The 26,457-nt window shown below is 40.1% G+C and overlaps 1 protein-coding gene across 2 annotated transcripts in view; it reads left to right on the top strand.

Moving 5' to 3' along the window:
- Window positions 1–26,457, top strand: part of LOC147145354 (RNA-binding protein Musashi homolog 2-like) — a 160,644-nt gene that overhangs the window by 80,028 nt on the left and 54,159 nt on the right. The window contains exon 7 of one of the 2 annotated variants that reach the window (XM_086036065.1): window positions 10,941–10,989. The exons of the other annotated variant lie outside the window; for it this stretch is intronic. Coding sequence (XP_085892191.1) covers window positions 10,941–10,989 — 49 coding nt within the window. The remainder of the gene's footprint in view (window positions 1–10,940; window positions 10,990–26,457) is intronic. 2 annotated transcript variants of the gene reach the window in all.

Below are 26,457 nucleotides of genomic sequence, written 5' to 3'. Positions count from 1 at the left end.
CACGGCCAGATTAATTATTGTGCTGGACGTGCGCTCATGGTGGTACGAATGAGCAGTATTAACATATACTAGATTACCACTGTTAAAACCACGTTGTTTGTGTGTGCAAGGGAAGCGTCTGCCGGTGATGGTTTCAATGGGAAAATTGTCCGATAGTGGTAATGATAATGAGGGCCTGCAGGGGGGAGCTAGTGAGGGTGGTGGTACTGTGAGCAGCTGGTATTGGCCTGTAAGTGATGGTAGTGACATTGTCATTGCAGCGTTTATGAGTAGAAGAAGAAATATGATTGGTAAACAAGAGTCAGCTGGGAGTGGAATTGGTTACGACATGGTGGATGTTAGCGGCTAAAATCTTGCTACCAAGAGAGTTCGGATGAACACCATCCGGCTGGTAAAAAGACGGGCGATTCCAGAATAGGTTAAAGTTGTCAATAAAAGCAAAGTCAAGGTGGCCACAAGTGCGTAGGAGCCACGTGTTCAAGCTTAAAAGGCGGCTGAAGCGCTCGGCTCCGCGAGACAATGCCAGCAAAATGCCACTCACCCAGACCGAGAGACCGCAGGTTCTTAACAAGGCAAAGAGGGCGTGAAAGTCTCCCTTCGTCTGCTCAGACTGTCGGCGTATTGTCTCGTTTGTCCCAACGTGAACGATGAGCCGGGTAATGGATGATGGCAGAGAGTCAAGAACACCCGGCAGGATGTTAACTATGTCCATGACTTTCGCTCCGGGAAAACAGCGGGTGACGCAGCCGGGATAGTGAGTACGTCTAATGGTGCTGTTATAACGGTGGTCGGTGGGTGACGTGAGGAGGGAACGCCAAGGGACTCACCACCGGCGGAAGATTCACGACCCCACTGTCCAGGATGGCTCCGCCGAGGCCGAGTGAAGACGGTGGATGACACCGATGAGTGTCGCCGATGATGCTGGTGATGACGACCACCCTTGTACCGGGACACCGCGTCCCGGAGCAGCCCGACGCGTGAGTGGACGGCCGTGTCACCGGCGGACCCGCCCAACATGGGGTTCCCGGCCGAGGTCGTCGCCGTGGGTGGCGGGGAGTCCGAGGGAGCCCCTGGGAGCACAGCCCCAGCGTCGGACGCAGCAGTCGGTGTCTCTGACTGCTGTAGTGCAGTGATGGGAACAGGAGACTCACTCGCCAGGGCGGCGAACCGATTCCCCAGGACCAGTTGGGGGCGGTGGGGTTGCTCCCCGGCCCTCCGGCCGCGGGACACCACCTTGACCCAGGTGTCACTCTGCAACGGTGTCGAGCAAGATGGCCCCGGGCAGGCAATTGGATCCCACTTCGCCGTGTCCGAGAGGCCAGCCGCCTCAGCCGTCATTGTCGCCGACAGGATTTCACGAGCGCGCCTTCTCATGACCACCGCGGAGAGTTCGGGGAAACGGGTCGCGAAGCAAGAGATGACCGATTCCTTCTCATGGAGCTCCTCTGAGAGACGACGAATATCCCTTCTTAGGTCAGAGATTGTCTTATTTGCCTTCTCCAGCAGGCCATTGTGTTCGTCGCTGTCGTCTGAAGGCATTTTATACGCTAGCTCCAAGCTAGCCCCGAGCTAGCCCGTTTCCGTCTCACGCTAGCTGTATGCTAGTCCGCGAGATCAAGCGACCCAGAGATTAACAAAAATTTAAATAAATAAAAAATAAGATAAAAATAGTCTCCAAAAATTAAAAAGAGTAAAAACGCAACGCGCAGGTGAGGTAGATTCGAAGGCGAAAGTGCAGAAGTGCAATCGATACCATCCACGTCCAAACTCTGACGTGGCAGGAGAAACGCAAACGGAAGTGACGCAAACGGAAGTATCTTAGTAAGATGTCTGCAACAGAAAACCTACATGTGAATCACATTTGGCTCTGTTCGTAATTGTGTAGCAAGCTTAACCCTCATGACGTATTTGTCCATTTTTTGGCTCTTTGATGTCTTTCATGTGTTAACATAAAAGAAAAAGCATAGAAAAAACACTCTACGGAGCTGAAATTTCACACAGGATGTTAAAATACATCAAGGTTCAAAATGGCACCAAGCTGTAATCTCTACACCACTGCATTTGGAGTACACATTTTTAGCCCTTTATTCACCCAAATGTCCATTTTTTGGCACATTGACTCCCATTATAAACACCAATTTTCAATATACTGTAAACTTGATGTTTTGTAATGCATTCCCCGCGATAACCGAACAAATCCCTTCACAGGCGTCTGAATTACATGGGGAAAAATACATTTGTGAGGTTACGCCTCTAAACCACCAGGTGGCGCCAGAGACTAATTAATGATTTTCCTGGTTCAAGTAAGGGCTCTTCATTGAAGTTACTATTGCTGCATGTAAAAGAAATACCATAAAATCTGCTTACATTGCCAGAGGAGGTGTGTGTGTGTGTGTGCGCACGCACAATGAAAGTGCACATGCGTGCGCGTGCACGCGCGCTACACGTCAACGCGCGTTTCCCACGATTTTTTTGCATGATTTCCTTGTACGCCTTGAGTTATGCATGCATACAATGCAAGCGTGCGTGCACGTAGGTGCACGTGCGTGCACGCGTGCATTGCAGTGCTTTGGATGGATGCATTGCATTGCAGTGCAAATATTATTTGAAATCCAACACTTTCATTGGTCGAGAGATCCGCCTTTACGAGTCTTTACGTGTGGGAGGGTTTATCATTTAAGAAAATGCTCTTGTTGTTTGAATCTCAACTCTTGAGTTAGAATTTTTTTGTCTTCCTATTGGATCAAATAATTTCCATGTCAGTATATATGTTGAACTGCTCATCTTACGTTACTTCTTGGAACTGACACTCAGCGATGGCGAGGTATTACTCACTCGAGGAAGCTCGGCCCTCCATTATGGAGGGAGGAAGAAGCTGATTTATGCTTCGAAGATGTCCCCAATTGCGGAGCTTTGGACAAAGTGGAACAGCCGGCTGCAAAAAAATTTTCAACCTCGGCCGGGACGTTTGCGTGGATGAGCAGCTCGTCTAATTTCGGGGTCGCTGCTCATTCAAGCAGTACATGTCCTCCAAACCGGCGAAATACGGATTGAAGATTTGGGCACTGCATGTGTGACGCCGCCACGTCGTATGCATGGAATCCGGAGAACAATACCGTGAAAGCTCCAGGCATGCAGGGGGAGACCAACGTAGGCATGTGCGTGGTATTGCGGCTGTGCGCAGATTTGAAGAGTCAAACTGTACTAGTTTGTTCAGTAGTTGTTTGTTGTTTTATTCATATAAATTCTGTTCATTTAAATGTTTTCATAGTTGTGAAATTTTCAAGGTTCTAATTACCTTGTATAACATTTTGACACTCTGATATACACACGATATACAATATAGGACATATGTCAAGTTACGGTCATAACACTGTTACTTTTGTTGTCCATTAATGGCATTTAAAAAAATAACAAAAAACTATATATGTATTGATAGCTAAGATCCCCCCGAACATTTTGAGTGGTTGTAAGTAAAAAAAAAAAAATATATATATATATATATATATATTTTTTTTTAAATTAGAAATGACTTGGTTTTAACACTTCATAAGCAGAGTTATTTTGGGACAAATTTGATGTAAAACTGACATTGTCAAAAATAGGGACATTTAAAAAAAATGTTGTTATGACTTTTTGACTTATTCAAAGCTCTAATTAGCCCATATGAAATATTCTAATTAGAATTTTTCATATATATATATATATATATATATATATATATATATATATATATATATATATAACATAGTTAGTTTTGCTATCAGCTTACCACAGCTATTATTGTCCATAGAGGGCATAAAAAAAATAAAATAAAATAAAATAATAATAATAAACTATATATGTACGCGTAGCTCTGGTCTCCCTGAAAAAAACAATCAGAAATGACAAAGTTATAACACCTCAAAAGCAGAGCCATTTTTTGGACAAATAACTGTTTGTGTCACAGTTCACTTTTCCAGCCTAAGGCTTAATGGAATCAGTCCGACTGAAAGTGACAACCACACTTTGTTTTTCCAAGCTTGTCTGAGATATTTAGTTTGTGCAGTTGTTATTAAAGCTGGATGGGGCTTCTGAAAAGGTTCTACAGCTAAACTCCAGACAAAAAAACTCTGTTAATGAAAGGTTAAAGAAATAAACAATTATTATTACTTACTGATGACTGAGGTTCCGCAGAATTACTTTTAAAAACAAACTCATGAAAGAGACCTGGACAAAAATTATGCTACCCTTAACTTAATATTTAATTGCACTACCTTTTGAGGCAATTACTTGAATCAAATGGCTTTCAATGAGACTTCTGCACCTCAGCAGGTATTGTGGCTCACTCTCCAGTTGTCTCAGGTTTGAAGGGTGCGTTCTCCAGACGGCATGTTTCAGCTCTTTCCACAGATGTTCATTAGGAATAGAGCTAGTAGAAGGCCACTTCAGAATAGTCTAATAGTCACTTCAGGAAGGTTGGCTACATTCCTGTGGGTCATAATTTTCTGAATAATTTGTGCAACTGTAGTTGCCAACATCAAGCTGGTCGGAGATGGTCTTGTCTCTTTAACGTGCTTGTCTAGAATTTTCTTTCTAATTTCCTCAGACAACTTTCTCCTTCTCTTCCTGCGGTCCATATTTAGTGTGTTTGTGTCATATTACCAAACAACACAGCGACTATACTTGTCACCCTTTAAATAAGCCGACTGATTGCTTACAAATTGGAAGACACCTGTGATGCTAATTAGAGGACACACATTGGTTGAGCATGTCCCTATGGTCAAATTAGTTTCAATATTTTCACTAGAGGTACATTCATTTTTTCTTAAGGTCTGTTGCCTGAGTTTATTTTTCAAAATAATTATGTTAAACCACAATTAAAAGCAATGTCGGATTCTCGTTGTTTAATTTTCATGATTTTATTTATTACTATTTTTCCTCATTATCTTTTTTTTTCTCTCATAAACAGTTGCCCAAAAAATAGTCAATGTTTGTACGTAGATTGACAGATACTGCTGTGCCTCACCTTACTTTTTAAGCTCAGACGTATTCAGGCTATTGGTAAGACGTTGTTGATGACAATGTTAAAGATGTTTTAATTCTTAATTGTCAATTCATTCATGGTGTCTCAGTGCTGTGTGCTGTTTTTTGTGTTATCAGCATCACAAAACCATTGTGGCCTTCCTCGAGTGAATGAGAGCTATGGGACTGTGTGGTTCTGTGAAATGCCAGTTTAATTGTTTTTGTTCATCATGACGTTCCCACCGCAGGGAATGATGAAGGATTGATATCTTTCTCTGCAGCATAACAGGTTTAAAATTATAGAACATTTTGTGTCCGCTGATGCTTTGTGTTCTTTGTGTAGTGAATAACCGCTCGCTCTATTTTTTTCCAACACAATAATTTGACAGTTCTGTACAACAATGATCATCACTATCTTCATCATTTCCTCTTCATTCTTAATTATAGCAGCGACACTTTAATGACTATGTCAGCTGAAATATGCCACAATTCCACTTGATTTAATTTTATTATGCTGCTTGAATTGAACTTTCTATGTACATCCTTTTTGTGCATTGCAAATAAGGCAGCAGAAAAGAATAAAATTAAGTAGAAGTGGTATCACTTTTAACAGTCCAGCCAGCTATTTTTCAGCATTGTCTCAGTAGATAAAGGCAGACAAGGGGCAATTTGCATTTATAAAGGCCTTCCTGACTCATTGTGGGTTTGGTTAAACCATTCTCTCTCCTTCTTCCAATAATAGAAGTATAAATTGCAGACTGAGAGTGCAGACACAGAAGGATGATTGGAAATACTGTATATTAATTTGTCTCGTATCATTTGTGGGGTTAATTTGAACATTGTTGTTGTATGTAAAGTGCTTTGTGATAGCTGTAGCTGTTGTGAAATGCGCTATATAAATAAAATTGTATTGTATTGTATTGTCATAGTGATCTGGTTGCTCTGAGGCTCTGGTCACTTTCAGACTGAGAACTGGCGTGAGCTCACTCCAATTCTTGGGACGCGTTGATAAGACCAGCCGCTGTGTGTGCATGTTTGCAAATGTGTGAGCGTGTGTACCCTTCAGTACCATGATGAATTACCTTCTTATCTGGCCGAGTCCAGAGGAGAGCGCAAGGCAGCATAGGATTGTCAAGCCTGGAAAGACAGCAGTGGTTGCTGGAGAAAGAGATGAAATGATGCCAGCGCCTGAGACGGGAGGTGGGGATGGCATCAAAAGGATGGAATGGCTCCAATACGTCAAAGGAGTTGGAGAGATTTGGAAGCGATAGTTCTGCTCGGTGGATACGTGCACGGTCAGTGATTCATGTTTTAGCCATGGTATTACACATTACTGTACTGGTTAAAAAAAAAAAAATCTTTCGGTTGGACTGTTCCGTTGACTGGGGAAATTGATTAATTTAAAAAAAAAATATTTTTTTGGGATAGAATCTTCGAATCTTCTGAAGTTGTGTGCCGTTGTCACTAATGCAATAAGAACAACTACGCCTGGAGGAGTTACCATAGCACGGATGTTGCTCAAATTCATTGTTCTTATTTTTTTGTGTAAACTATTCCCAAGCAGTGTACATTTTCATAAATCATATGTCATACTAAAATACAAATTAAAAATACAATTCTTGTCATGATATGCAATAACGCTAGGACAGGACTTGAGCTGACTTTGACAACAAACCAAAAAGGACTAAAAGAAAGCGGGGAACTAAATACGGACAAGTTGACGATATGAGGAACACCTGGACAAGACACAGAGGGTAGATGGTTGGCTAACACAAGGGACCGGGATGACAAGCACAGGTTGACTCAACTTAATGAGACAGAAAGGAACACATGGAAAAACATGAAACTAAAGTAAAAAAACAAACTCAAAAGAAAGACTATGACAGTACCCCCCACTTGAAGCACAGATTCCAGACGTCCAACAAAAAAGGCGCAAAAAAAAAAAGGGGGGGGGGGCTAGACAGAGGGGGGGGCAGGAGGCGGGACCATTGCCGGCCAATCAGGCAGGCTTCCTGGACACCAGACCAGAGGTCGCTGTCTGGACCAGTCCGGTGGCCGTCCCGGAAGCCAGCTAGGCTCAGGTGTTGGAACAGGCTCGGGTGATCATGCGCTGCCAGTACTGGAACAGGCTCAGGTTGATAGAGTGGCTGGAGGACACTCCGATGGTCCAGTGTCCAAAGAGCTTCCCTCATGACTGCAAGGGTTACGGTGTTACGGCCCAGCTCTTCACAGAGAAAACAAAAAGCACATGGTGATGCCTGTCTTACTGGGTCCATTTTGTGGTTGGTTCGTTGTCACGATATGCGTAGAGGAGGACCCAAAAGCAGGAGACAAAAATCAAGTGCAGTCTAAAGTACCGTATTGGCCCGAATATAAGACGGTGTTTTTTGCATTGAAATAAGACTGAATAAGTGGGGGTAGTCTTATATTCGGGGTCTAGACATTATACCCATTCATGACGCTTGATAGTGCCAAATATCATTGAAGCGAATGCTGAACTTGACTGCGCAGGCCAAAGCAACCCCTGTCACGTGAGGATGACGTGATATGGGGGGAGCCAGAGGATGGGATTAAGGACAGCGACACTGAGCACAGCGAGGCAGATAATTGTTTGTGAGGAGTAATGTTCTGTCATGATAGATCTCAGCTACTCTCAAGTTAAACCAGTTTGCATTATTTTATTGCAATGATTTTCCATATTCAGATTTGTTTCAAGACTACAGTTAGTTAGACTTCACTTTGATGGTTAATGCAGTTATTGCAATTTTGTTGTTTGATCACAATAGATTGGTTTATTTACATTTCAAAAACCAGAAGCCATTCATTTACGAATGTGATTGCACTTTAGTTTACATATTTTAATGTTGAGGTATTAAGATTTGAATGAGGCAAAATAACATGCCTTTTCTCTCAAATATATTGTTATAATCATTTGTTTCAGATGTACTGTAATTATTTTCTGTATAAAAATTAATTTGGTGTTCAAAAAAACTTTTTTCAAACTTAAGTCTTGAAAAAGAGGGGGTCGTCTTATAATCAGGGCTGTCTTATATTCGGGCCGATACGGTATTTAATGAAAATAAAATAAAAAGGCCAACAAGGCACTAGAATAATTACCAAAACAACAAGGATCAAAAGAAAACCAAACAAACACTAGGACAGGACTTGAGCTGACTTTGACAACAGACTAATGACAAATGACAGACTGAAATAAAGCCGGGAACTAAATACAGGAAAGTTGACGATACAACGAGAAACACCTGGAGAAGACACAGAGGGTAGGAGGGAGCTTGTTGGCCAGCACGAGGGACCAGGATGACAAGCACAGGTGGACTCAATAACTTAATGAGGCACAGAAAGAAACAACATGAAACTGAAGTTAAAAACTGAACTCAAACGAAAGACAATGAGAATTCTCTTCGATTGTTAAATATATAAGAAAAATGCTGGTGTTTGTTTTCAGTTTACAACTTTAGTCGAGCTCAACAGAGCAGGGCATCGTCTATCCATCTATAACTTTTGGACGGTAATTCCGGCTGACCCACGTGGTCCCAATCAGTCCGTGTGCCCTAACCCTCTGAACCCCACTCGTGATAGGGGGACTGCAATTATTTCCCACCAACGAGGAATTCACAGTAAGCGCGGGTAGATCGGTAGGAACTTCAACTGTGTCAGTCTGTCAGAATCATTGATAAGTTTGTAGATTCTGCCTTTGAAAAGTAGTACGACAGCACTCGTTGCTATAAACCGCGTTCGCGGAGTAAAGTCAAGTCAACCATAACAATTATTACGGGAATATGTCGCCATATGCAACTTCAAAATAAAACCCATCCAATGCTTTTGCGTTAATGCCCGTTTATTGTTTGGAAGGCCTTTATTTTGAAGTTACCATTTGCAGCGCGTTGGCGGCATGTTAGCATCTGAACAAGTCATGTTGCAGCAGGTGGATGGGATGGTCTTTTTAAGTATTTAAAGACATTTTTCATAAAATCAATCGTAACAATACAACCGTCCAGTCTAATTGTACTTAATAGAAATAAACTATTTTTTTTCGTTTTTTCGTTTTACATCTAGTAAAATAAAAACGCAAAAAAAGTTTGTGCATCCCTCCTCCTGTGTAAAGTCCCATATATCAGATTTTAGTCCCAAATAAGTGTTGCAATGAACACGTAAATCTAAAGACCTCAATGGTATTTTTCAGCATTGACAGGCCTTTTATTAGGTTTACTGTATTACCCGCCATTGTCAATCGGCCATAATTACTTTTCCCATGCATATGAGAGCAGTGACAGACAGAAAGTTGAGGAAATAGTTTATACATCTTATAAATCTCTTGATGGGTTACACTTTTTATTATTCATTTAGTCCTACCTGCATAACACACCCCCAGCTGTCTTTGGCCGTCTGCTGTGCAAGGGATTTGTTTGTAATGAGCACCTGAGCTCCTTCTGTCGCTCTACTTTATTTTGCGCTCACCTGCCAACTGTATTTCTGACAAATATGAAACCCACATTAATGACATTCGGTCACACTCAAGACTATTGAATGTTTATATTCTTATTATATTCAACTTGTAACTCAACTTATACTTTATTACTGTACTCAAATAGATTTTTCAGGTATCTGTGCTGTGCATTTCTAACGTCTTTTTACTTTTGCTCCTTACGTTTGAAAACCGATATCTGTACTTTCTGTTCCTTACTTTGTCAGAATAGGTTAGTTACTTCTTTCTACGTCCCAAGGTTTTTCAACTTCCTTTTCTGAATGCAGACTAATCACGTTGCCTTAATGTGAACGCGCACAGTTTTTTTCACCAACCATTCTGCGGATTGTGCCCGTCCTGAACCGTGATGCTTGATCCTTACCAATCATGGGTCAAAGATGATTCGTTGCAGTGCACCACTAGTATGTACAGGTACACAAATGCGCGTCGTGACCGTCAATGAGACACAATCACCCGCTGGCCGCTGCCAAGACATTACAATACAGTATATTTATATTTTCAGTACAAATATATTTTATTATACAACAATACTTAACCATATTTACTACTTCATTTGTATCTGTGGATGAAATAGGAAGCTTGTGGTAAAAATGTACCCAAGCAGCGCGGACGTTGCCGCGTCCTTTTAAAAGAATGGGTCCATTCAGATGAATGAGAGCGGGTGGTTTCGCAGGGCAAGAAAAATTACAACATAGATCCAGCCAAGATCGGCCATATATCAAAAATAGTACATAAATAGAAGTAATTTTCTATGCACAGTTTGGATCTAACTCAAATTGTACATAAAAAGGCGCAATGTGGAACTTGAGGTTCCACTGTGTTTAATTTGAAGGCGTGCATAGTTGACAGTCCTGCTGGTACATGCCTGTTTTCATATGTCACCATTGAAGAGCTGCGGGACTTCCGCATGCATCGGATGTCCGATTAAGGCTCGCCCGTAGAGGCTCCTGATGCTTGGTCCTCGCGCCTCGATGTGCGTTTAAGACATTTGATACACTCCTTAATATGGTGGCGTCCAACAACTTCCAGGTCACGGTCAATATTTTTGAGGAGCAAGGAGCATTAAGAGAAATGATGAGCCCTTTTTGTTGAGCGGGATTACGCAGTAGTCGTGAATTAATAAAGTAATTGTAACACATTGCATTTAACGTACAATAACAATCACAGAGTTTCAACTACGCGAAAAATAATTAGATTACTCCATTAATGGAAAAAAACCAAACTGAGTTACCTAACGCTGTTAGTTTATACGGTGCCATTACCAAGACTGGTAAGGATTTATTGAAAATAATGAGAAATTTTCTATCACATCTGTAAGAATACTGACAAGCATTTCAACAATATAGGGAAATGTAAATACAGTGTGTTGTGCTTACAATGTAATTTTTTTTATCCATGTTGGTGAATCTAATGTGTTCGCATTTTCCCTTAGGTAGAAGATGCCATGCTAATGTTTGACAAAACAACTAACCGACATAGAGGTACGTTTAGCAACTCTACTGCTATGCCATGTAACCAAAACTGTTGAGCTTTTGTCAGTGTATTGTGTCCATTCCAAAACAGTCTACACACCATATACAAAAAGACACACTCACATTCTTGAACAATTTACACAGCAATAACCTCTACAAGTACGCTAATAAGTACATTCCCTCAAAGAGACCTACATCCATGAAGGTCAGGTTCATTGTTTTTCATTACAGATAGCTTTCGCTCTGCCAGACAATCCAGTCTAAATCTGTCCCCTTATCAGAGAGTCCACACTGCTGGCTGATACACGCACAAACAGACATAACTGCATGTGCAAACAACAGCCGGAGAATCAAGCCCAACAACTAAACACAGCACATAGACTAACATTTTTATTCCCTATCAATTTGATGAGATCCATTCCCCTTTGGCTATTTTACCCCTTCGATACGTCAATAGAGATCTACATTGGTATTCATTTGATTGAATGATGGAGGACAGAGGCATGGAGAGTGAGAAGAGGGTCAAAAGACGGAAGGAGAAGGAAAGAAGAAGGCAAAAGAGAAAAGATGCCCCAAGTTGAATAGGAACTAGATTGAAGGAAGGAGGCCTGTGTGGTCTGATAAGGGCTCAGATAGCTGATTCTGCAGAGCCACTTAGGTGGCAGGATTGTTATCTCCACCACCTCCTTTCCGTCCAAACACCTTATCTTGGCTTTAGCAAAGCAGCCCTCTGCCCCCAAACAGAGGACTTAACAAAGACACGGCGGACTAAGGACAAGACAGACTTGGTTGTGAGTAGTTTTATAAAGTGAAATATGGTGAATTACTCATGACAAATTCAAACAAATTTCAAAAAATGCTTTATGCTTGCCTCTATCAAAACATTCACTTAATTTCTCAGATATCAGTAATGTTGTAACTTGTTTATGCAACACTGGCAACTAACCAATAAACACAGAGACATGAGTAACTGAGGAGTATTTGTAGTGAAAATGAGGACTTGCTTCATTTCAGTAACTTTGGTACTGAAGCATCTCCATATCTTAAGCACTTTAAGCAATGGACGGGCGATAAAACAGCAACATTTTTGGAGGATGGGTGGGTAAAAAATGATTTCCTCTAAATATGGAATTGAGTTTTCAATTAAATGTAGAACATTACCAATTTCATATGAAACAACTCATAGTTGTTTCAATTTGAGAAGTGTTGCGATAAGTGTTATTATCAGAGGTGGGCATTTTACTAAATTTTGCTGGTCCGTCAGTCGTCATTCGTCAACGGCTTGAGTACCCGTCCGCCCTTCTTCAGTTCGTCATCTTTCAAGCCGAACCGAATTGTAATAATCAGTTGGTCGGTCAGTCAGTTAAGTCTGTCAGTTTGACCGTCAGTAGTCTGTTACTCCTAACTAACTTTTATATATATATATATATATATATATATATATATATATATGTATGTAAATCACAATGTATAAGGTTACTTTGAAGGAATTAAAATTACACAGTGATGAGAATTTTAGGCCATATTGCTTAGCCCTCAGTCTGTTTGAAGCAGTTAACAAATATATGAAAAAAATATATATATACATGGGATCTTACGTTTACGTACATTAGTAATGTTTTTTGCTCAAAAAAAATGTGTACATACAATATTTGCACATAATTACATATTTACTGTACAATTGTAATGTGTATTTTTTTTTGTTATTTGTAATTATACATAGTGAATACTTCACTGAAGCTTGATTTGAAGAAAATGGTGAATTGAATTAAAATCACTATATGCCAGAAGAAATGTGATCTTTTCCTGAAATCGTTCAGCCCTATAATATGAGGACTCTGTACATCTGTATTCTTCTGTCACAGATGCTAACTTGGCCTTTCTTTGGCCCTAATGAGGACAAGTGGTGTAGAAAACCACATGCAACAATTCTTTATCATTTCTACCTGACAGTTACTTATCGTGTTCTGTTTTAATACTGCTACCATAATTTGCCATTACAAATGGAGTTGTAAGTCATTTTGCAAAATGTAAAATCTAGATAGGCGGCACGGTGGTCGACTGGTTAGCACGTCCGCCTCACAGTTCAGAGGTCGTGGGTTCGATCCCGGCTCCGGCCTCCCTGTGTGGAGTTTGCATGTTCTCCCCGTGCCTGCGTGGGTTTTTCCGGGCACTCCGGTTTCCTCCCACATTCCAAAAACATGCATGGTAAGTTGATTGGATACTCTAAATTGCCCCTAGGTGTGATTGTGAGTGCGGATGTTTGTCTCTGTGTGCCCTGCGATTGGCTGGCAACCAGTTCAGGGTGTCCCCCGCCTACTGCCCAAAGACAGCTGGGATAGGCTCCAGCACGCCCCGCGACCCTTGTGAGGAGAAGCGGTACAGATAATGGATGGATGGATGGATAAAATCTAGATAGATAGATAGATAGATAGATAGATAGATAGATAGATATGCCTAGCTTCCTAATACACTGATTGTTTCTTTTGTAATGTAAGTTCTCAGTCATAAAAACTCAAGTCAATCTTTTTGACTGACAAATGTCAGAATGTTTTAATGTTTTTTTTTTTTTAATGCTACAGAGTGTAAGTATTTTTTTTGGTCTCCTGTCAGACTTGTTACCTGGGTGACGGGCAGCCTCCCTGCATAATGGTGCTCCAGGCCCATTACTTTTCCTCTGACTGTGTAGGAGGTCTGGAGGGGGCACTTCATGTGGAAATGGTTCTTATAAATAATATAGCTGTGGTAATAACCAGCTGCTTTTGACCTTGACCACCACCGTGTCAATTGCTATTAATGATTTCAGCGCTGCCTGTGATTGGGACATGCATTATTGAGTCAATGCATTCTTGAAAGCTTTGCACTCTGTCAGGTACCCATTTTGGGCCCACTTCGTTATCCTCTAATAATATCTAATTGTATAAGAATTATTATTTTACAACACATTCATAATCTTGTAAGGAACAATGGAGGACCACACATTTGATAATTAAATTGGTGATTAAATATAAATCTTAAAAAAAAAAAAGTTCCATCCATCCATCCGTTTTCTATACCACTTGACCTCAGTAGGGTCGGATATAAGTTTGAGCCACTACCAGCTGACTTTGGGCAAGAACCTGACTGGTCACCAATCAATTGCAGAGGATAAATCTGTTTTCTACATTATAGAATATACAAGTAGTTTACTGAGGTGAGCATTTTACTAAAGTTTGCCGGTCTGTCATTCGTCATCCATCAACAGCCTGGGTATCCGTTCGTCATCCGTCATTCCATCTATTTTTCAAGCCAAACCAAACTGTCGATCAGTCCTTCATGTTATTTTAACCGCGCTCCTATCAGTAAATACCAAAGGTCTGCCAGTCCGTCTACCGTTGATCCGGAAAAAAAATAGGTCCAACAGATGAAAAATCCCCCGTTCCATCCATTCATCCATCCATCCATCCATTATCTGAAACGATTTGATTAAAATGGTTTATGGAGTGCACTATGTACATCATAATGTGTCGGCTTTTCTGCTCAAACAGCTCTACACTTACACACAAGTTTTACTTTAAAGTTTGGCTTACCATATCCAGAATCCCGTTGACCCACATTGTTGCCAAAGGTACAATCCTGGTTGTCTTTTTCTTCTTTGACCTCTCACGTCACACTGGTTGAGAATCACTGGTTTAGAACAATAATTCTCAAGTCGGGTGAAGGCTATCTTTAGTGGTATGCAAAAGAAACACGAAATGGATACAAGTATGATCAAATAAATAGCCTTACATCCATAAAGCCACATTACTAGCTGCTGCCACCGTTACAAATTTCCTTCAGATGTGCATATTTTTGGTCGTAGATTCCTACGTAGCTTCAACGGATTTAGCCACACGAGATTTCAAAACATAAGATGGATTCTTGGTGTTTGATTGATACCTCACTTGATCCAATCAACTGTTTACTGTGTTTTTCGTTCTACAACAGCCAATGAACAATTCGTGCGTAAAAAGTCCGACCTTCCTTTTTTTTCTCCATTATTCATTCCAATCACATCGAAGCTTCCAGGTGATTGTCACATTGAATAGCCAATGAAATTTTGAAAAAAATGATATCTGGTTTGCCTTTGAACTTTCTTTTGAATAACCGCCAGTCTTGTGCGCAAACACTTTCAAAGCTGAACATAGGTGGAATAGAGACAGGCTGCAGGTCTCTTATCAAATCCTAAAGGACTGCTGGCATCGTTACCAAAGAAAGGTGAAGGAGTCCAAGAGGGAACACTTGTCAAGTCTCATTCAGGCAAATCGCCATGATCCACGTGCTCTATTTAAAACAGTTAATTCTGAACTTAAGCCCCGTCAGCCGATTTGCACGGATTCATCCACTGAAATGAGCGATGGATTCTTAAAGTTTCTCATTGACGGGGTAGCTACAGCTAGGACTCTCGTTCCGAACGCCACATTTGCCCCCTCTGTCCACATTCCTTGTTCCGCAGTGTTCGATTCCTTCGAGGCATTTTTGGAGAATGCGGTTTGCCATATTAAGCCATCTGGCTCCCCTTACGGCTCCGTTCCTTCTCATTTCTTTAAGGAGATTCTCCAGAGTATTGGTGAATCGGTGATGGCCATTATCAACAGCAGCCTGTCTTCTGGTGTAGCACCCCAACATTTTAAAACATGCTGTTAGTGCAAACCCTGCTTAAAAAAAATGGCCTTGATCAAGGTGTGTTGTCAAATTTTAGACCCATTTGCAAGCTAAAAAATTCTAAAATTTCTAAAATTCTGAAAAAAGCGGTGCACTAAGTTAAAATTTTCTTGGATGAACATAAAATGTCATGGAGGTTTTCTAGTCAGGCTTCAAGATGATGTGGAACTTAGAAAAAAATGAGTGCATCATTTTCCACATGCAAATTTACCCAAACCGAACATTTACAGAGATCCTTACTAATTTTCTGTTTTAGGCTTTATTTTTTCTACATTTGACACTTTTGCAAGAAGCCCTCTGACAGTTTTACACACAACAGCCAACTTTGCAACTTTGATATTTACTCATGAATATGAGTGGATTACAAGAAAGGAGATGGAACCGTTTTGAAAATCTCCTTGTTCTGTATGACCTTCCTCTGTGTGCTGTTGGGCACATCTTTGTTTCTCCTGAACTCCTCCCACGGCCCCCAATCACAAAAATATATTCTTTCCAGACCCATGGATATATAACCTACAGATGGAGAACTTATGCATTCTTTAGACATAAACTGCATTTTATGCCTGCAGCTTCTACATTTATCAGCATATCCCCCCCCCTTGTTATATCAGAACTCTTACCATACTTTTAAGAGAGCCTCTACACATATAGCGGTTTCGTCTATATCACTCCACGTGTGCAAGTGTAAAACATTTCTATACCTGTAACATTGCTGTGACAATTTTATTCTATACCGAAATATAGGAACTGTCATTTAAATCTGAATGTATTTGCGTCAACATAAAACTATAGTGCAATCACACAAATCAACAAATGGTAGTTGATCTGTGCTGTTTACCCCTTGCTTCAAATCTGGATGCTTTTCTTTTTTATAGTCAAATGTGGCATTAATGTGGTACCAGTTGAATGTGAACTAACATGCAGTCTTGAATTCCTTTCAGCAAAAAAGACTGACTCTTGTTTGTGGAGCAATAATTCATCTCCAGGCTCTATTCGGTTTTGTTTTCAGAGCACTGGAATAATAATGAGAGCAAATGGTTTGATGACTACAACTTTACTATGTGTGATTTTGATTGCCATCGTATTGAATTATGTATTCCTGGTTGTATTTCATATTCCCCCCTTTGGCCACAAAAGATGATGTGTTTTCTTAATGAGGCACTGATGGCCAGTTTTGTATTGAACAATGACTTTGACTTGTTATTCCCTTTTTTTATTATTGTTTTTTTGTCCTCCACCACTGCAGTTGTCACCCCTCTAGCTATTAAAGCCTTCTCCTTGGAAAACAAGAATGTAGCAAGTAAAGCCCCCCACCATCGACTCTTGCACTGCCATACACTCTCCAGGGTTCATATCCTTTCCAGTGCATCTAATTACAGCTGCCAACTGCAGCATCTTGCTTTATGAATTCCCCCAAGGGCAAAGTCATGAACATTCCTTCAGTTGTCTTTATATAGTGATGCCCATCTTCTCTCTGTGCATGTTTCCGACTGCTGGGTCCAAGATTGGGATAGATGATTAGAAGACAAGAGTTGTTGTTCATGTGTCCCTACATACAGTATTGGTCTGGTGCATGTTTTCATTATATCTGAGTGCTTAGGGTGGCCAGTCCAGGGGACCAGCCAGTCAAGTGTCATACCTCATGCCAGAGATACTCTATTAATGACCGTTGAAATTGTGTGCGCAGTATTGGTTGGGACCTCTTCAGCATAGTATATCTCACGAGAGTTAAATGTACTGTCAAAGGGCAAATACTGAGCTTATGTTTGGCTTAATCAGTAATCAGACCCACTCGTCTTTTATCACAATATAGAGTGCAGTATTATTTTATATGCAGCAGTCGTGCAGTTTTTAACACTTCAATATTTCATGTTTTTTTTAAATGAGATGTGAGAGCTATGTGAGATGCATTTGTCACAAAGTCAAATTTACATTATGCCTTGGCCATTGCTCATTCAAGACTGAGAGTACATTTAGATGAGAAGAATCTTGTGAAAAATAAGATGTTTTTGTTTCAATTACAAAGTTGTTAATATAGAGCAGTGTTTTTCAAACTTTTTTGAGTCAAGGCACATTTTTTTTCCATTGAAAAAAATCCTGCGGCACACCACCAGCTGAAATTGTGAAAAAAAGCTTATTTTAACAATATAAGTAATATAACAATAAAAGCAATACAACTATTGCTTGAATAAGCATTTTTTAACATTGAAGAATCACGTTATATTAGAACATCTTGAATAGGAATTAAACACAAAGAAAAAAGTATTTTATAATGTTTCATATTGATACTTACTCGGCCTGTTTAGATAAACATGCGTCACTAATTCGCTTGTCTCTAAAGAAAGACAATTAGCTACCTGTTGCTGCTACCTACTGGTATGGAAGAGTACTACACCAGTGTGCTGCGGCACAGTGTTTGAAAAACACTGATATAGAGGACAGCATTGTCAAACATGTTAAATCACAAGTGACTGAAAACATGTGTGCATGGAAGGCAAGTAAGCAAGCCTCCTGAGTGTTGTTACAGTTAACATAAGCTAACCACAAGACTTGAGAATGTCGAAATGCAGATTTCAAAATTGGTGAATTTTGCTGCTTAAATCATATTCCACTAACACCATATTAATCAGAATGCCGTGTTTCAACTAGTGGGAACATATTCTTGAAAACAATGTGTTTGGGTTGATTTCCACTTTAATTGGTTAATTCGGCATCAAATATCAAATGTTATGAAATTAACTACACTTGTTGGCTGATTTACCAGCAGAGCTGTGCATTTTACTAAAAAGTGAGCAACTGTTATTCGTCATTCGTCTGCAGCATGTGTACCCTTCCGTAGTCCGTCAATCGCCTTTTTTCCGCGGTCCCTCACTCAAATCTGTCCCCCAAGTAACAACAACTCACTATTTTCCTCCCCGCGCTCGCAGCGGCCATCAAAGTCTCGCCGTGAAAAATAGACAAATGATGGGCTGCAGACGAATGGCGGACTCAATAAAGGGGCTTCTGTCTGTGCTTAGTCTGTACGTTTTAAAATGTTTCCCATCATCCGTCAACCGTCAGCAAAACGGGCGTCCGTCAGTGACAGATAGACGGACCGGTCCGTCACATAGACACAATGCCCAGCTCTGCTTACCAGTGGGTCTCTGGTAGGTCCGGTAAGCTTCAAGATGTCACCAGGGCCAAATGTAGTGCAGTGTATTTCCACTCTGGAGCATCTAAAGGCTCATTAAATTTGAGCAACATTTTGGGAAATCTATGCCTTCCGCATTGGACTATGTGTCTGAACTATGTTCAAAAGGAATTATTTAATTGAAAATATGGTAATTTCCAGAGGTGGGCATTCCGTCTGACCGGTCCGTCTATTCGTCTATGATGGATCCGTCTATACGGAAGCGCGGTTAAAATAATAGACGGACTGACCGATAGGCGATTATTATTTGGTCCGGCTTGACCGGTACCCAGGCTGCAGACGGCTGACCACTGAAGGATCTGCAATTTTAGTAAAATGCCCACCTCTGGTAATTTCCCCAAGTAAAATAATGTACATAACATTTTAATATTTTCACTTGTGGATAACACAATAACAACTCTTAATCACCAAACCACCAATTACTACAGTATGTCAAGAAGGATCTGTGGCCGCCCCAAAGGTTTACATTATTAAACTTCAAAAGAAATAGTATGCATTGCATTATCCTATTGCCAGAAAAAAAAGTTTACAATATCTTTGCTACTATTGTTTGCTGAAGCGAGATGTGTAGACATGTTTTACCGCCAATGGCAAGTAGTTGTTTCACAATGTGTGCTATATTATGGTGTTTGATATTCACTAGACGTAGTTTTCACTGTTCAAATAATTACTGGCATAAATTTGATCAGTCTTGACAAGTGTACCGGTAATCAAATATTTGTTTGTCTTGGGCAAGATCCACTTCTAGCTTGTGTGCTAGCAATCAGCAGCTTCACAATTGATATTCATGGGTGTGAATGGTGAGATGGAGAGCAATAAATCCATGGAAGCAGAGAGATAACACCAGGGGTGCTCAATATGTCGATCGCGATCTACCAGTCGATCGCAAACGTAGCATTGGTAGATCGTATGACATTACAAAAAAACCTAGATGTTCATAGTTAATTGCGTTGCGGTTATGCAAGGTACATCAACATATATTGTACATATGAAGAGTCCTCAATATATTTGCAAATAAATATATGTTCTGCACTTTTGTGGGTAGGACCTACCGGCTACAAAAATTCAAAACATATCCTACCCGGCAGGTAGATCATTTTGACTTGGTCATTTTATAAGTAGCTTGCATGCTGAAAAAGTGCGAACACCCCTGGATAACACCATCCACAAGGCTTCAGTGTCTCATCCGTCACACACCTAGATTGCTATTAAAGTGGTCTACAGGCATCGCCATCATCTAATTAGAGAAGGCTCTCGAACTGTCTGTCTTCTCTGTCGGCCACCTTTCTTTCTATCTCCTTTCTGTTTACCTCTCAGTCTTGTCTGCTTCTCACTCTCTTCCTGTCCCTCAAATGTTAAGTTGTTCATCCAGAGAATAGACTCCCATGGTTTTTGAATTGATATGTCTTGTGTATTTCAAGTCCCAACTGTCTTGATGTTGACTTAAATAAATTTGTTATTTCTAGGGGAAAATAAGAAAAAAATAGAGAGCCGAGTGTGAGCAGTTAAATTGTTGCCCATCCACGTTGTGTGACTGGAGTAGTAAGCATGTTATCCACATGATACCCCTCAAAAAAACCGAATGCATTGCATAAGCCATTTATCAAATGATGAAGAGCATTGATGATGGAGGACAGTGTTGGGGATCTCAGGAGACTCGAAGACCACCTTTATTGAAACAAGATGCTTTTCAAGGATGCAACAGTCTGGGGACTCTAAGGTGGATTCTCCTACCGCTGGGGCTGAGATCGCGTAGGTGGAAGGGTTCCTGTAGGTGGACAAGATCCTCAAGGAGTCCCTCAAGACTCTGAATGTGATGTGGCTGTCCTAGTTGACATGCCTTGGCCACATTGCATTTTTTTAATAAACTGGAATTATGTCAAACAATTTGATATCAAGTTTATTTGTATAGCACATTTCCTGTACAAAATAATTCAAAGTGATTTACATAAAACATTAAAACAATTACAGAAAGAGAAACAAAAACATGAAGGCTTTGCATAAATCACAACAAAATCATCTAAAATAATTACATTAAAATGATTAAAACCAGGCATCATCTAGCTAAAAGATATGGTGCAAATGGCGATTAAAACAAGAGAATGAAGGCTAGATTCATGAGAATGCCGCAGTAAATAATGTTTTCAGCCCTGATTTAAATAAACTGACAGTTTGAGCAGACCTCAGGTATTTGGGGAGTTTGTTCCACAGTTGAGGAGCATAGTAACTAAATACGGCTTCAATTTGTTTGGTTCTGGGAACACACAATAGACCTGTCCCTACTCTTGCATGTATTTTGGTCCAAGACCTTTTAGAGATTTACAGGCCAGCAGAAAGATTTTTAAGTACAAAGTATATTCTGTGACTCACGGGAAGCCAGTAGCGGAGTGTGAGTTTTTTAAGTACTCTGGCGGCAGCATTTCAGATCAGCTGAAGCTGCCCGATTAATTTTTTCATTAAAGTGACAGTTTATTTTTCAAAGTTCATTAATTTAAAAAAAACACTATTCATTTCAATAATATGCAAAAAAAAATAAATTCTATAACATAGGTGACATAATCTGTAATTATATTACACAGGGCACGCCTCCCCTACACGAGGCTGCCATCTTTCTGCTAAGGATACCCAAAGGAGACAAACTTAGCAAACATAGTTCCTCAAAATCATACCTACAGCATTTGTAACAAACGCTTACTTTGTCACTTGAGGGAATACTAGAAGTTGTTTGTAATGGCTTCTGCGTTGTATTTCGGAGGTCTGTAAAAAATTGTTTCAATCTATGGGGAGAATTTGGACTAAAGAGCAATATTCAAAAGAATCAAACTTCCCATATATTTATATTTATTTGCATTGGAGGTTCTTGAACAAAATGGCTACCCCTCCTCCTTTCTTATGCATTCTGGCTTCACTCATGAAATTGAAGTTTGGAGGGGTTGACTCGATATGAACCGCTGCACTTTTATCTTGTCTTAATCAAGTTTCAGTTAAAAACATGATCAAAATTGTGCTTGCTAATAGATAATCAATAAATCATTGATTAAAAATTATTTCCCTGCCAAAGACCTAACATTTTAAAGTGCTAAATTGAATGTGTTAAAATCCATTCTTCCTTCATGTTTTGGAACCGACTGTGACAAGGAATGAGTATTACATTTGCCCTGGTAGGAACTGATCTGGAAAAGCATCTTTTACCTACATACAGTAGACGTCAATTGACGAAACTTCCAGCACATCGGGCCCCGGCCTTTTCTTGGAAAATTCAGGAGTATTTGCATTGAAATCCAGACCCAGTGCATATCAGTTTTTACAAACAACTTATGGTGATCTGAGCTCTTATCCAGAGACTGAAGAGGATCTCGATGTAGTCGTTGAATCAGATACATTATTAACATCAATTTTCATCATGTTTACATAATTCATCTGGGCGGCCACAGTAGGCCTCGACAGGAATTTAGAACATAATTTAACTTGATTTCTCCTTTTAAAAGTTGTTTTCTTCAAGGCTCAGCCTCTCCACCTCTGCCTCCTACTATTTATCTCCTCTAGCTACTCAACCTTGTTATTTTCCCAGTGCCTTACAATGTAGTGAGATGGCTTGCTGCCTCAATTGATTCTTCTGCCCACTCTCATTTACTTTCCAAGGAATCTTGCTTTGAAAGCCCTTAAACTGGCCCCTCCACATCCTTTTCTCATCTAAGAGAATGTGTAAATAAGGGCAAATCTTCACCAAATCAATCATTAGACTCACAAGGGTAGCACTTGGACGGTTACTCCAAACGTGTTGTGTTGATGCATGTTAATGCTTGTATTTGATTAGAATCTGAGATTAACATTTCAATACAACATTTTAAATGTTGTTACCAACCTGTGCATTTTATTCTATGCAGTTGTAATTTGACAACATAAATGACATTTTAAATATCATCTTCAAGGCGATGTTGTTTTGATTAATCTTAATGAAGTAAATTTGGATTCCACAGGGTAACTTGTTACAGAATAATGACACCAAAGGTGTCCCTGATTCTATATGTGCAATTTTCATTCCACACAATGACACTGGATTGCAAAGGTTAATTTGCAAAGGAAGGCACACATTGTTGCAAATTTAGCACGTTTAACATTCTCTAAGCAACTTTTCCTAACCCTTGTACTATTTTCCCAAAAAGTGACTAGCGCCAAATTTTGTGATAGAAAATTGTAGAAGGAAGAAAAAAAACATCGTTCAGCATGTAAAGAAAAAAAAATTAGGCAGTTCACAAGCACATTAAGCATATTAGCTATGGGTTTCAGTCAATTTAACAGATGGACATTCTCCTTTTTTACCAGGCTCATTTCAATCCACAAATCCTTTTAAAGTGCTGCCACCACTGGACTAATCAATTGTAACGTGAAATTTACAACCAGCCTGTCAATTCTGCCAAATCACACAAAGTAATATGGAGTCATGTGTTTTACTGTTAGCAATAACCTGAATAGTGCTGTAATTACATATAAGCGGGCTTGTATATCTTTCTGGTTTGTGTTGGCTCGCAATCAATAGTTATCATTAAATCCATGAATTTAATGATTGGGCGGGATTGGATTGGATTTTTCAGACTTTGTCTACTCACTTATTCCAACGAATTGCAGAGCCCTACTTAATTATAGTACCAATTTTTTCAACAGTGATACAGTTACGTTGTGTATTTTTGGGAGCTTAACAATATGGTCAAGCTTTTGAGTCCTGCAATTAGGGGGTAGGGTTAGGATTCTCAATTAAATGCACAACTGACAAAACATTAAGTTAAAATTTGACTAGCTATCAGTGAGCTAAACTGTGTAGCTAAACCATCTTAGCTGCATCTGTGGGTTCCATTGAGACGGTTGAATATAGACGTCATTGTGTTTAACTGAGTTCCTAACAGAGCATGATGCAGCTGCCTTTTCCTCAATTTAATCCAAAACATAATCCAAGTCTTTGGCTCTCCCTCTGCGATACTTGCGTACAGGGCACTGATGTCAAACTCAAGGCCCGGGGGCCAGTTCTGGCCTGACACATAATTTTTGTGGGCCGTGAAAGCAAATCATGTGCTTCAACTTCCATGATTCTTGCTAAAATCTGTACCAAATTTCAAATTGTCATATGTAATGATTAATAGATGAGATTGCAAGCATATTTTTTGTTACCAAACCGAATTTTAAAGTAATTTGAAGAAGAAGTCGCACAAACTATTATCCTAGAGACCTAGTCTTTTGATTTTTCAATCAATTTGTTGTTTATATGTAATGATAGGATGGAATGCTTAAACATTTATATAGTTTCTTAGACATACCGGACCTCTGGGAGAAACCTGAACAACAATTTGACCTGTTACAAAAATGAGTTTGACGCCCCTGTTGTAGGGCCACTTTCTCATTCGGGCTTAAAAGAGACGCAACAAAGTTTTGTGGCTGTGTGGATTCTAACGCCAACTTCATTTATGCACCTTCGTGCCATATACGCTTTCTAGAGAAACTGTAGATTGTGGGCGTTCCCTGTCAAACCTGGTTATCTGCGCAACAAACGTTTTTCATACAGATGCTTATCCTTGATGTGATGACAAGAGCTGCTTGTTTCCTTGATACACATTTTCGGATTCACAGTCCTTCTTCCTCTTTTTTCTTATTCTACTAGTCTATGCGCGATTGGAAAACCTTTCCCGTCATTAAAAGTGTGCTCCCACCACCAGCTGAACAAATGTGGGAATAAATGAAAAGCCATACTGAAGGTGATTTTCACGTCCCATAATTATTCTGAAAAAAGACCCAAAACACCAGATAAACTTGAGAATATTGACTGTGACGGATTAATTCAATGTTAGGGGCCATCAGTTTTAAACATATTCAATTGGTGCAACCTGAAAATAATATTTATTTTATTTATATAAAAAAAACAACTGCCTGCAGAAAGGTTATCCCTTTCACGGTATTTTGTCCAATAAATGGACAACACTTTGAAGTGTGATAACTATGTCATTTCAGAATATTTTTTCACTTTCAACCACTCAAAATGTTCAGTGGCACCATATCTATCCATACATATTTAGTATTTATTTATTTATACCCTCAATGGACACTAACAGCTGTGGTATGCTCATAGCAAAACTAACTATGCTGTATATACAATACAATACAATACAATTTTATTTATATAGCGCATTTCATAACAGCTAGAGCTGTAACAAAGCACTTTACAAACAATAAAATAAATAGAATGAAAACAATATAAGGCTGTGATACGTATATTAATAAATATAGATATAAATAATATATAAAATTTAAATAAAAATATAAATAAATATTAAATATTAAATAAATAAAACACCATATACAATTGACACCGGAAAAGAGCCAAAAATTTCAGGTCTGATCAGAGAAAACAAATAAACAAATGTGTCTTCAACCGGGTTTTAAAAATGGACAGAGAGGGGGCTTGCCTAACAACCAATGGGAGGTCATTCCAGAGGAAAGGACCAGCAACTGAAAAGGCTCGATCCCCTCTGAGGCTCCGCTTGGTCCTCTGCACCTCGAGCAGCGCCTGGTCCGCAGACCGGAGGCTGCGGGAAGGTGCGTAGGAGTGAAGGAGCACGGAGTGGTATGCCGGGGCGAGGCCATTTAATGATTTAAAGACAAATAGGAGAATCTTAAATGGGACCCTGAAATGCACTGAGAGGCCAGAATTAGTGTTATGTGCTCGATCTTCCGAGCTCCAGTTAGTAGGAGGGCAGCAGCATTTTGGACCAACTGGAGACGTTTGAGGGATGACTGGCTGACTCCAAAATAAAGTGCATTGCAGTAATCCAGCCGAGATGTAACAAAGGCATGGATGACTGTTTCTAAGTGCTGATGGGAAAGGAAGGGCTTTACCTTAGCCAGCTGTCTAAGGTGAAAGAAGCTCGACTTTACAACAGCGCTGATTTGCTGGTCTAATTTAAGATCACTGTCCCTTTTGAAACCCAAGTTTAAGACTGTTGGCTTTAGATATGAAGCCAGCGGACCCAGGTCAACAGGGTGGGGTGGAGACGAGCCACTGGAACCGAACACCATAACTTCTGTATTCTTTTCGTTGAAATTTAGTGACATCCAGTCTTTGATGTCCTCTAGGCAGGACAAAAGTGGTCTTAAAGAGAAAGCCTCTTTTTTGCTTAGCGGGATATAGATTTGACAGGCGTACGCGTAGCAGTGGAAGGAAATACCGTGTTTTCTAAGGATGGAACCCAGGGGCAGCAAATACAATGAGAACAGCAATTGCCCCAAAATAGAACCCTGTGGAACACCATACGATAGAGGGGCAGAGCGGGACTCAGAGGAACCTAGGCTAACAGAAAAAGTCCTGCCAGCTAAATAGGATCTAAGCCACTCTAGAGCGCATCCACTAATGCCTACTTCGTGTTGCAAGCGAGTCAAAAGAATACTGTGGTCTACCGTATCGAAACCTGCGGTCAAATCCAACAAAACGAGACATACGTGGTCTCCAGTGTCATTTGGAAGGAGGATGTCATTGAAAACATGTAGCAGGGCTGACTCTGTACTATGCACCTTCTTGAAGCCTGGCTGGAAAACTTACATGACATTGTGTTTATCCA

The sequence above is a fragment of the Filicampus tigris genome, chromosome 7 (genome assembly GCF_054856515.1).
Source record: "Filicampus tigris isolate MCC_2025a chromosome 7, RoL_Ftig_1.0, whole genome shotgun sequence".
Taxonomy (NCBI): Eukaryota; Metazoa; Chordata; class Actinopteri; order Syngnathiformes; family Syngnathidae; genus Filicampus; species Filicampus tigris.
Note: the sequence above shows the minus strand (reverse complement) of the source record. Positions and strands in the feature narration are given on the sequence as shown.